This window comes from Erpetoichthys calabaricus, chromosome 9, assembly GCF_900747795.2.
Source record: "Erpetoichthys calabaricus chromosome 9, fErpCal1.3, whole genome shotgun sequence".
NCBI lineage: Eukaryota > Metazoa > Chordata > Cladistia > Polypteriformes > Polypteridae > Erpetoichthys > Erpetoichthys calabaricus.
In genome coordinates this window covers 81748912-81761664 of record NC_041402.2, presented here as the reverse complement: position 1 = coordinate 81761664, position 12753 = coordinate 81748912, and the positions used below count along the sequence as shown (strand labels likewise).

Below are 12753 nucleotides of genomic sequence, written 5' to 3'. Positions count from 1 at the left end.
TGAGCAATTGTTTGTTCAACACAAAGTCAAACCAGCTGTACCCAAGAATTCTCTGAAAAGACACAGTACCGAAGGAACCGAGTCTTCTTCTCAGGTCACTAGATAGTGTCTGTCTCACAACCATATAGCAAAACAGGACTCTAAAGACTTGGACCTTCATCCTTTTGCAAAGATATCATGAATGCCTCACAACCTTTTTCAGCGATCTTATGACCCCCCGATGCTCTCTCAATCTGTCTTCTGACTTCATCGGAAGAGTCATCAGAGACAGGAATGTCACTGCTGAGGTAAGTAAACCTCTCACAGAGGTCAACATTCTCTCTCCAGACACATAAACTGCTGATTGGTATGCCCAAGAGGTCATTAAAGGCCTGGATCTTGGTTTTTATCCAGAACACTCTGAAGCCCAGATACTCAGACTCCTCATTCAGCCCCGATCAGAGCCTTCATTGACTCTGCAAAGATCACAGCATTGTCAGCAAAGTCAAGATCAGTGAATCTTTCTTCATCGACAGATGCCCCACAGCCACTGACCCCCAAGAACCTGGCCAACACCCAGTCAATGTAAGCACTGAACAGAGTAAGAGCAAGAACACACTCCTGAAAAACCTCAGAATCAACTGGGAAAAATTAAGATGTTCTGCCTCCGCCCTGCACAGCGCTCACAGTACCAGTATACAGGCCAGTCATGATATCCAGAAACTTTGGGTGGATCCCGTGAAGTCTCAGGATGTCCTATAGGGCAACTCAATCAACTGAGTCAAACTTATTTACAAAAATTGACAAAGGCTGCAAAGAAACTCTGCCAATATTTGCATTTGAGATCCTTGAGAGCCCTCAGTGCAAGGATGTGGTCGATGGTGGACTTCTTGCACTTAAAACCAGACTGCTTAGGACAGGTGTAGGTGAGTAAGAGATCACAGATCTTATTCAGGATGACCCTAGCAAGAACCTTACCTGGCACTGAGAGCAGTGCTGTCCGCCTGTAGCTGCCGCATTTCAGGCGATCATCCTTCTCTTTCCAGATAGGGATGACAAGTCCTGTTATCCAGTCAGGTGGGATGACTCCTGTCTCCCAAATTGAAGCGAAGATTGCTTGAAATGCCAAGACGCCAGCCTGGAATCTCAGTGAGACTGGGTGGTTTACAGCTAGTGGAGGATCAGCCTTAAGAACCGTGGACCCAGAGATGTCCAATGCCCTAGCTGGAGGATCGGCTTTAAATAGCTGCTCATATTAGCCGGCCCAGTGGGTCACAATTGCAGCATCATCCTTAAGGACATTTCCATCACCCGCCCTGACTGCGACTCTCTGAGGAACAGATTCGGATGTGCATAATGCTTCAGGTCCTCTGTAATCAACACAATCCAACCTCTGCTCCTTAGGCACAAGCTGACAGAGATGGGACTTGATTCATACCTTGATTCATGTAGGGCGGAGTGGTGGCTCTGAGGCTAGAGATCTGCACTGGCAATCGGAAGGTTGCCGGTTCGAATCCCGTAAATGCCAATAGGGACTCTGCTCTGTTGGGCCCTTAAGCAAGGCCCTTAACCTGCAATTGCTGAGCGCTTTGAGTAGTGAGAAAAGCGCTATATAAATGCAAAAAAATTATTATTATTATTACCTGGTGGCATGGATCGTGGACTATCTTAAAGACAGACCTCAGTATGTGTGTCTTGGGAACTACACATCTGACATTGTGGTCAGCAACACAGGAGCACCACAGGGGACTGTACTTTCTCCGGTCCTGTTCAGCCTATATACAGTACATCGGACTTCCAATACAACTCAGAGTCCTGCCACGTGCAAAAGTTCACTGATGACACTGCTATCGTGGGCTGCATCAGGAGTGGTCTGGAGGAGGAGTATAGGGACCTAATCAATGACTTTGTTAAATGGTGCAACTCAAACCACCTACACCTGAACACCAGCAAAACCAAGGAGCTGGTGGTGGATTTTAGGAGGCCCAGACTCCTCATGGACCCCGTGATCATCAGAGATGACTGTGTGCAGATGGTGCAGACCTATAAATATCTGGGAGTGCAGCTGGATGATAAATTAGACTGGACTGCCAATAGTGATGCTCTGTGCAAGAAAGGACAGAGCCGGTTATACTTCCTTAGAAGGCTGGCATCGTTCAACATCTGCAATAAGATGCTGCAGATGTTCTATCAGATGGTTGTGGCGAGCGCCCTCTTCTACGCGGTGGTATGCTGGGGAGGCAGCATTAAGAAGAAAGACACCTCACGCCTGGACAAACTGGTGAGGAAGGCAGGCTCTATTGTTGGCATGGAGCTGGACAGTTTAACATCTGTGGCAGAGCGATGGGTGCTCAGCAGGCTCCTATCAATTATGGAGAATCCACTGCATCCATTAAATAGTATCATCACCAGACAGAAGAGCAGCTTCAGCGACAGACTGCTGTCACTGTCCTGCTCCACTGACAGAATGAGGAGATCATTCCTGCCCCAAATTATGCGACTCTTCAATTCCACCCATTGGGGGTAAATGTTAACATTATACAAAGTTATTGTCTGTTTTTTACCTGCATTATTATCAATCTTTAATTTTATATTGTTTATTGTATCAGTATGCTGCTGCTGGAGAATGTGAATTTCCCCTTGGGATTAATAAAGTATCTATCTATCTATCTATCTATCTATCTATCTATCTATCTATCTATCTATCTATCTATCTATCTATCTATCTATCTATCTATCTATCTATCTATCTATCTATCTATCTATCTATCTATCTATCTATCTATCTATCTAATCAGGACATGGGTAACTAAACCATAGATGGTGTTTCAGTTGATCACAGATTCCTCCAGCAAACACCTACTTATCTGCCCTCACCGTCATTATTCTCAGTTCCTGGTACAGATCAGAGTTGCCATCAAGCTGTGCATCAGGCACTAGGCATCGTAATTTATACTAATCCAAAAGGAGCAGCATGCAACTGTGACCCCAGGGATTCCAAATCTGAAGCTGATACTTACCCTACCGAGCTCCTGTAGCCAGCCTCCCTGTGATGACATGAAATGGAGAAGAGTGAGACATTCCTAACTGGTGACATTTAGGATCAATTGGAAAAGGATGAATGTAAGGTAGAGGACAGGTGAGTCAATTCAGACTTTGTAGTCATGGATTCATGACCAGATCCAACTTCTTTTAGTCTCTGCTCAGAACTTGTGACCATAACTGTAAAAGGGGATTTACACAGAGAGAGATTGGTTCATTTGAAGACCTTCTGTAGATCCCACTTAACCTGCACAATCCAGTACGATGTCTTCAGAACTATTCTCTCTGCACTGATTCATAGGTCGATCAAATCTGCATTCAATAATTAACATAAAAATTAATATTACTGTTAATTTAATCATAGACCACACCAGTACTTAACAACAACAGTTCTTGCGAAAATCCTGTGCAGTAATTGTTAACTAATCAATCCAATTAAAGTGGTCTGTAGAGAATACATTAATAGACAGTCACCTTGGAGGTCTTACTTTTCAGATCTGCTTGGATCAGTGTAGAACATGGAAACAACAGCATATTAATAGCAAGCCAGCATTTACTGTGAAGCTAATTTCTGCAAAGACAGGCGGAAAATGTTATAGTTTTGAGTGCTTCGTTTCATGACTATTCATTGTATTAATATTTAATATAGGTTATTATTTTGTGAAGTTACTTATGAATAACATGGAAATGTAACAATGTTGCTTTCTTTTTAATCGAAGACAATTTATGTTTAGCATAGGCCACTTTGTAATTTATTCATTGATTTCAAATGAGAATTTAAGGAATGATATATTCACATATGTATTTTTTCAAGTTACGACAAACATCATCATGCCATTTCCCCTGGGACGCCTGTGACATCATGACACAACTTTCTCTTTTTACCCCAGTGGGTTGATTCTTGGAACGATCCCAGTTAAAATAGTTAATAGCCATCCCATTCACATCGACGTACTGGCCTTCCTTCACCATGTCTGTGATTCCGATCCAAAAGTCCTTTGCCCCAGGAAGACTTTTCTTGGCATAGTCATGCACGGCAGTATTCTCATCAGTGTCTCTTGGGGTGACAAGTGTTCCTCCTTGGGCAATGCAGTCTTCATTTGCTTCATGAAAGTGCTTTGGAACATCAATAGCAAGGTAGCATTTTCTATGAACTTTGGTTCCACGAAGACAGACTGAAAACAGAATGGGACAAGAGGTTGAGGGTGAACATTCAATAAACATACTAAACAGTTTCAATTGGATTATTAAAAAAATGTGCATTGAACTGAAAACTATTTCCAAATAAATAATGACAGTGGCAAGTACTTATTAAAATATTTGACTTGTAATCAGTAAAGGCCACAGAAATGTATTATATGATGGTGGTAATATTACTGATATTGAGCGGTACTGAAAATTGCAGTGTATTTTAACACCGTTGGTGTCTTGAACCAGAGTGCCCAGCACTAGAAGAGCAGAAATACTGAAAGAGGGCTATGTGGTACTTTTTCTGACCTCTGGTGGTGTATGGTGGTATTACATCTTTTTTTAAAAAATCCTGTTTTTGTAATTTATTCGCTTGCCACTATATTAACAGAAACATTTATACTTCCATTTTTGGGCCCATTTATTGTACAATAGGAGAATACTGGGCAAAAGCCAACAACCAGCCTGAAATGGAGCACAACACACATTCCCACATTTCTTTCATACTTAGTACCTGAATATCCATCCATCCATCCATCCATTGTCTCCCGCTTATCCGAGGTCGGGTCGCGGGGGCAGCAGCTTGAGCAGAGATGCCCAGACTTCCCTCTCCCCGGCCACTTCTTCTAGCTCTTCCGGGAGAATCCCAAGGCGTTCCCAGGCCAGTCGAGAGACATAGTCCCTCCAGCGTGTCCTGGGTCTTCCCCGGGGCCTCCTCCCGGTTGGACGTGCCCGGAACACCTCACCAGGGAGGCGTCCAGGAGGCATCCTGATCAGATGCCCGAGCCACCTCATCTGACTCCTCTCGATGCGGAGGAGCAGCGGCTCTACTCTGAGCCCCTCCCGGATGACTGAGCTTCTCACCCTATCTTTAAGGGAAAGCCCAGACACCCTGCGGAGGAAACTCATTTCAGCCGCTTGTATTCGCGATCTCGTTCTTTCGGTCACTACCCATAGCTCATGACCATAGGTGAGGGTAGGAACATAGATCGACTGGTAAATTGAGAGCTTCGCCTTGCGGCTCAGCTCCTTTTTCACCACGACAGACCGATGCAATGCCCGCATTACTGCGGATGCCGCACCGATCCGCCTGTCGATCTCACGCTCCATTCTTCCCTCACTCGTGAACAAGACCCCGAGATACTTGAACTCCTCCACTTGGGGCAGGATCTCGCTACCAACCCTGAGAGGGCACTCCACCCTTTTCCGGCTGAGGACCATGGTCTCGGATTTGGAGGTGCTGATTCCCATCCCAGCCGTTTCACACTTGGCTGCGAACCGATCCAGAGAGAGCTGAAGATCACGGCCTGATGAAGCAAACAGGACAACATCATCTGCAAAAAGCAGTGACCCAATCCTGAGCCCACCAAACTGGACCCTCTCAACACCCTGGCTGCGCCTAGAAATTCTGTCCATAAAAGATATGAACAGAATCGGTGACAAAGAGCAGCCCTGGCGGAGTCCAACTCTCACTGGAAACGGGTTCGACTTACTGCCGGCAATGCGGACCAAGCTCTGGCACTGATCGTACAGGGACTGAACAGCCCTTATCAGGGGGGCCGGTACCCCATACTCTCGGAGTACCCCCCACAGGATTCCCCGAGGGACACGGTCGAATGCCTTTTCTAAGTCCACAAAACACATGTAGACTGGTTGGGCAAACTCCCATGCACCCTCCAGGACCCTGCTAAGGGTATAGAGCTGGTCCACTGTTCCGCAACCAGGACGAAAACCACACTGTTCCTCCTGAATCCGAGGCTCGACTATCCGACGGACCCTCCTCTCCAGGACCCCTGAATAGACTTTTCCAGGGAGGCTGAGGAGTGTGATCCCTCTGTAGTTGGAACACACCCTCCGATCCCCCTTCTTAAAGAGGGGGACCACCACCCCGGTCTGCCAATCCAGAGGCACTGTCCCTGATGTCCATGCGATGTTGCAGAGGCGTGTCAGCCAAGACAGTCCTACAACATCCAGAGCCTTGAGGAACTCCGGGCGTATCTCATCCACCCCCAGGGCCCTACCACCAAGGAGTTTTTTGACCACCTCGGTGACCTCAGTCCCAGAGATGGGGGAGCCCACCTCTGAGTCCCCAGGCTCTGCTTCCTCATTGGAAGGCATGTTAATGGGATTGAGGAGGTCTTCGAAGTATTCCCCCCACCGACCCACAACATCCCGAGTCGAGGTCAGCAGCGCACCATCCCCACCATATACAGTGTTGACACTGCACTGCTTCCCCTTCCTGAGACCCCGGATGGTGGACCAGAATCTCCTCGAAGCCGTCCGAAAGTCATTCTCCATGGCCTCCCCAAACTCCTCCCATGCCCGAGTTTTTGCCTCAGCAACCACCAAAGCCGCATTCCGCTTGGCCTGCCGGTACCTATCAGCTGCCTCCGGGATCCCACAGGACAAAAGGGTCCTGTAGGACTCCTTCTTCAGCTTGACGGCATCCTTCACCGCCGGTGTCCACCAGCGGGTTCGGGGATTGCCGCCACGACAGGCACCGACCACCTTACGGCCACAGCTCCGGTCAGCTGCCTCAACAATAGAGGCACGGAACATGGCCCATTCGGACTCAATGTCCCCCACCTCCCTCGGGATGTGGTCGAAGTTCTGCCGGAGGTGGGAGTTGAAGCTACTTCTGACAGGGGGCTCTGCCAGACGTTCCCAGCAGACCCTCACAACACGTTTGGGCCTACCACGCCTGACCGGCATCCTCCCCCACCATCGAAGCCAACTCACCACCAGGTGGTGATCAGTTGACAGCTCCGCCCCTCTCTTCACCCGAGTGTCCAAGACATGTGGCCACAAGTCCGACGACACGACCACAAAGTCGATCATCGAACTGAGGCCTAGGGTGTCCTGGTGCCAAGTGCACATATGAACACCCCTATGCTTGAACATGGTGTTCGTTATGGACAATCCGTGACGAGCACAGAAGTCCAATAACAAAACACCGCTCGGGTTCAGATCAGGGGGGCCATTCCTCCCAATCACGCCCTTCCAGGTCTCACTGTCATTGCCCACGTGAGCATTGAAGTCTCCCAGCAGAACGAGGGAGTCCCCAGAAGGTATGCCCTCTAGCACCCCCTCCAGGGACTCCAAAAAGGGTGGGTACTCCGAACTGCTGTTCGGTGCATACGCACAAACAACAGTTAGGACCCGTCCCCCCACCCGAAGGCGAAGGGAGGCTACCCTCTCGTCCACCGGGGTAAACCCCAATGTACAGGCTCCAAGTTGGGGGGCATTAAGTATGCCCACACCTGCTCGGCGCCTCTCACTGGGGGCAACTCCAGAGTGGTAGAGAGTCCAGCCCCTCTCAAGGAGATTGGTTCCAGAGTCCAAGCTGTGCGTCGAGGTGGGTCCGACTATATCTAGCCGGAACATCTTGACCTTGCGCACTAGCTCAGGCTCCTTCCCCTTCAGAGAGGTGACATTCCACGTCCCAAGAGCCAGTTTCTGTAGCCGAGGATCGGACCGCCAAGGTCCCCGCCTTCGGCCACCACCCAACTCACACTGCACCCGACCTCCTTGGCCCCTCCCATAGGTGGTGAGCCCATGGGAAGGGGGACCCACGTTGCCTCTTCGGGCTGTGCCCGGCCGAGCCCCATGGGTGCAGGCCCGGCCACCAGGCGCTCGCCATCGAGCCCCACCTCCAGGCCTGGCTCCAGAGTGGGGCCCCGGTGACCCGCGTCCGGGCAAGGGAAAACGCCGTCCAAAATTGTTTTTCTTCATAGGAGGTTTGTTTAACCGCTCTTTGTCTCATCCCTCAAACTGGAATATCTGATGAAGTACTCCCACAGATGTGAAGAGAATGTGCAAACTCCACACACGCACACACACACACACACACACAGGGCAACTCAAACACAACACGCCATCCACTTTCTACAACTAATTTACCCAAGTTTGACATCACAGCAGAACTGACAGCATTGCCAATAACATAAAACACAAGGCTGGGGACAATATGCCATTACTTTGAAGGACACACTCACAGCAAGCAGCTTCACAGTCGCCAATCAGCAAGCTGGATTTGTTTGGGGAATTTAAGAGGACAACCAAAATATTCATAGTAAAACTCATAACAGAATTTAACGAGTGAGAAAACTCCACATTTATTAAAGAAATGGTGTCTATAAAGAAATGTAATGCACATTTGAATGCACGCTAATTGGCATATATGTATGTTGACCTGCACTATTTAATTTTGTGTTAATTGATGACTGGAAGAAAATAAAAATACTTAATTTCATGTGTTTGAGTATTTTATAACTTACTCAAAGAGCTTTACATAGACAGTGGGGAACCAGTCCAACCATTACCAGTGTCTAGAATCCACCTGAATGAAGTGATGGCCGCCATTCTGGAGCCGGTACACTCACCACACATTCGCTATTAGGTGCTGAAGGAGTGAGAGAGATACAGTACCTAATTATTGGGCCAGAATGACCAGACCATGGTGGACAATATAGCCAGGAAATTCATTGGGAATTACCCTACTGTTTTTCGAAAAACGCCCAGGGATCTTTTATTACCAAAGAGAGTCAGAACCTCAGTTTTACATCTTATCTGATGGACGACACGTTTTTCCAGCAGTGTCCCAATCACTGCATTTGGGCATTCGGGTTATACACACGGAGCCAAGGATGATTCTAGGGATTCTGGGGACACTAGGCAAAAAAAACTCCATGGTGCCCTCCAACTCACCTTATCCTGAGTATCGACATGGTAAAATTTATTATTAATACAGTATCTATCTATCTATCTATCTATAATCCAACTTGTGATTATAAAAAATGATAAGCACGGAAAAATATGACTGAAAACAACATCGAGGAGTTAAGGGGATTCTAGTCATAAATCAATTGAGGCAAAGACTTCAGAGAATTGTAAAGTAACTTCACATAAATATAGCATGCTGTTTTATTTTGTAATATATCCCTCACCTTCCACAATCCCATAGAACAAAGGCAGCAATAATTAAATAATTTTTCCAATGAATGGGCTCCAGGACAAGCCCTTTCGTCTGCCTATCACTTATCAATTAGTTATATTTTCACATTGATGCTGTATATTATTCAATAAAAACTAAAAAACAAAACAATTCAGGTTTAGATACACTTACATGTAAGAGCTTCTTTTTAAGGAAAACCTCAAATGTCTATTACAAAATACAGCCACAAGGGGGCAAGCAAGAGCAACAGTTATAGATGTCTTGTCAACCCCCTTTACTGCAGTTCAGGATTCTTGCAGCATAGGCCTTCTGCTGTGCCAACCCAATGCCCTCTCGTGCTGGGCCAATTTGGTGTCACCAATCAAGCTAACTTGCCCATGTGGGAGGAAAACCAACACAGACATGGAGGGTGTCCACGATTCAAACCCAGAACTCTATTCTAGATCCAGTTTTTTTGCTGTAAATACTTTTTTTCTGTCAGCCCATAATCGAAATCTGACTTTTACCTGTGGGTCCGTGCCATATGATAGAAGCCAACCCCAGCTGGGTGCCACTTCATCACTGGTCACCCTAACTTTCACCTCCCTGAGCAGAAAATAATAGATGGCTGGTTATCTTACATCATATAGCAGAAACATCCTTAAGACCAGTATAGAATTTCTTGAAAACAGTATATAATTAATTGGGCAGCACGATGACACAGCAGTTAGAGTTTCTGCCTTATGGATTACGTGCCTTGAGTTTGAACTTTGCACCCTTGTTTTAGAGGATTACTTTATTAATCAAAATTCAGAAACATTTTTAAAGCCAAAGTCATTGGGTCTTGTGATAAGACAACAGTGAGGAAAATATGCACTCCACTTTAGGAATATACAAAGTCACATCTGTACACAAATGATTGGGGGGCTGCAATAAAACTAGATGAAGTAACATCTCTGTCAGGTGCAATTCTTCTTGTTGGGACAAATACGTGATCTTCCGCCGGTTGTTGACAGTGCACAACAGTCAGGCTATAAACTGATAAACTGGAGTAGCTGGGGATAAAGAAACCATGCAGACCCAAGGAGATCATGCAAATGCCACACAGACAGAGCAGAGCCCAGAATTTGAGCTCTGAGGCAACGCTGTGCCACCCTGTAAAGAAGCAGGTTCTCTCTAACATGAGTTAAACAACCAAACAAACCCCTAGGTAATTAAATGATAAGTTGGCTAACTAATTCATTCTGTACTTCAAAATCGTAGCACATAACAGCTTGTTCTCAAGATTCATGGTTACCTTCTGCACTTGAAAACAGAGAATTCACGTCAGAAAAACAAGCGGGTGTTACCTGTCTGCAATGCCTGCATTTCTTTCAGTGAGTTGACTTCTTGCCACAGTTTGTTGATTTGTGCTTTTAGGTCATCATCTCCTACATCTTAAAGAGAAATTCAGAGCAGTTAAAATCATCCAAACTTCAAACAAATTAACAGTGATTGTATTAATGATTCAATATAAGCAGGAATTAGGTGGTTGAAGTTGATCAGACCTGGGGACCTGGGTTCGCTTCCCAGGTCCTCCACTGCGTGGAGTTTGCATGTTCTCCCCGTGTCTGCGTGGGTTTCCTCCGGGTGCTCCGGTTTCCTCCCACAGTCCAAAGACATGCAGGTTAGGTGGATTGGTGATTCTAAATTGGCCCTAGTGTGTGCTTGGTGTGTTGGTGTGTGTCCTGCGGTGGGTTGGCACCCTGCCTGGGATTGGTTCCTGCCTTGTGCCCTGTGTTGGCTGGGATTGGCTCCAGCAGACCCCCGTGACCCTGTGTTCGGATTCAGCGGGTCGGAAAATGGATGGATGGATGGAAGTTGATCAGAACTACTTTAATTAGAACCTTTGATTCCAAAATATTACAAGATTGATGAAAATGATATCAGTCTCCTTACTGCTGTTTAATACTGATACCCTCAGTAGAATCTAGTTTGAATTTTTGAATTATATGCTTTCAGTCTGTTGGACTCAATATAGTAACATCCATCCATTTTCCAAACCCGCTTATCAAGATCAGGACCACACTGGAGCCTATCCCAGCATGCATCAGGCACCCCAGACAGGGCAACAGGGTGAAAACACAAATACTAATCAGGGGCTCAATGTAGCATCACCAGTCCATCAAACCTGCATGTCTTTGAACTGTGGGAGGAAATCCAGGCAGAGAACATTCAAAGTCCCCACCCGGTATGTGAACCGCGTCAACGGCACCACCACTGCACCTCTGTGCCAAATACAATAACACAAAACTCTCAGTCACAGGAGCCCAGTTAAGAATCACCAGGAAGACCCGAATAAAAGCCACAAAGACAAGAGAGAAGCCTGTAGAGTCCGCTGAGGCAGGAATTCAAACCTAAGACGCGGTATCTGTCAGGCAGCAGTGCTAATCACTGCGCTGCCCCTTAATGCAACTTGTTTTTCATATTTTTATTAGTCATTAATTGAAATAATGGAGAACTGCCCTGTCAGCATAGGGCTGTCAGTGTGCTCTGTAACTGGCGATACACACAGTATGCCCAAGTATATTAAAGATAATTATAACAATATTCATACAAATAAAGAATATTAGTCAGCTTAGGAAAAAAAGTTATGATTGAGTAACAAATTAAATCTAATTCAGCACATCAAAATCCAAATATTCGTTCATGGTGGTTAATTTTTAATACAAATTTAGAAAACTAAATTTTTGAAAAGCTTTTGAAAGTCTGCAATCATGCATCCATTCCTAAAGCAGTTCAGAGTTTGGGGGGACACATGGTCACTTAGGCATTGGCATGGCGACGTGCAGCTTAATTTTTAAAAGGAGAACACTGTTACCTCTCGGGCTGGTGCTCCTTGGCTTTGAATGTCTGTGTCCCGGCTGTCCTGAAGATCGATCTAATGTTACTCCAATAATCAAAAACAAAAGCAGACATCCCATCTGAGCCATGATTGCAGCTAATGTGCACAGGAAGCGTTGGACTCATTTAATATCACTCGGTAGTTTGAGATCAGTTTGCACTGCTCCCTTGGTAGGAGTTTGATGAAAGAGCCCCTTTAGAGTGATTTTTTTTTTTTTTTTGGATGGGAGGCTGTCATTTATAAAATCAAAACACTCAGCACAGCGCTTCCTTGTTTGGGGCGTTTTCTTTGCAGTTTTAAATATTTATGTTTAAAATCTGTCAACTCTGACAAAATCTCCAACAGCACCTACAACACTCATTTTGATCAGGCAGCCTTTTATTTTGCCTGTTCAACATCATGCCTGAAAAGTGAAACCGAGCTTCAGTGGATCCTAGTCCTAGTAAGCTGGATTTTGGATATTTCAATCAAAAGGCTCAGGGTTCAATCTCTGCCTTTCATTCATTCTGTGACCCCTAAGTGAAGCACTTCCTGTGACGTGCCTTTGAAAATACATGCCACACCGGAAGGGCGCTTTAAATGTTCAGGCATGGTGGGTGCTTCTCTTGAACAGCGACATTGTTTTGTAAAAGACACTTCAGAAGGTATCTGTTATAAGCTGGCTGACCAAAAAGAAAGAGATGGACTTGATTAGTGGGGGAAACCAAAAACAGACAAAAAGATCCAA

The 12753-nt window shown here is 46.0% G+C and overlaps 1 protein-coding gene across 1 annotated transcript; it reads right to left on the bottom strand.

The window, feature by feature from the left end:
• Nucleotides 1-3352: 3352 nt before the first annotated feature.
• clec3a (C-type lectin domain family 3, member A) lies at nucleotides 3353-12444 on the bottom strand. Its single transcript, XM_028808914.2, has 3 exons — nucleotides 12003-12444; nucleotides 10492-10578; nucleotides 3353-4196 (listed from the first exon to the last, which is right to left on the bottom strand). The coding sequence occupies exons 1-3, from the start codon at nucleotides 12112-12114 to the stop codon at nucleotides 3799-3801; spliced, it is 597 nt and encodes a 198-aa protein (XP_028664747.2). The 5' UTR covers nucleotides 12115-12444; the 3' UTR covers nucleotides 3353-3798.
• Nucleotides 12445-12753: the final 309 nt, after the last annotated feature.

Excerpts from the sequence above, each read along its gene's own strand:
- clec3a (XM_028808914.2), bottom strand. The coding sequence starts at position 12,114 with ATGGCTCAGATGGGATGTCTGCTTTTGTTTTTGATTATTGGAGTAACA. Across the intron at positions 10,579-12,002 it reads AAGGAGCACCAGCCCGAGAG|ATGTAGGAGATGATGACCTA; the intron begins GTAACAGTGTTC and ends TTTCTCTTTAAG. Across the intron at positions 4,197-10,491 it reads AATGCAGGCATTGCAGACAG|TCTGTCTTCGTGGAACCAAA; the intron begins GTAACACCCGCT and ends TTCTGTTTTCAG.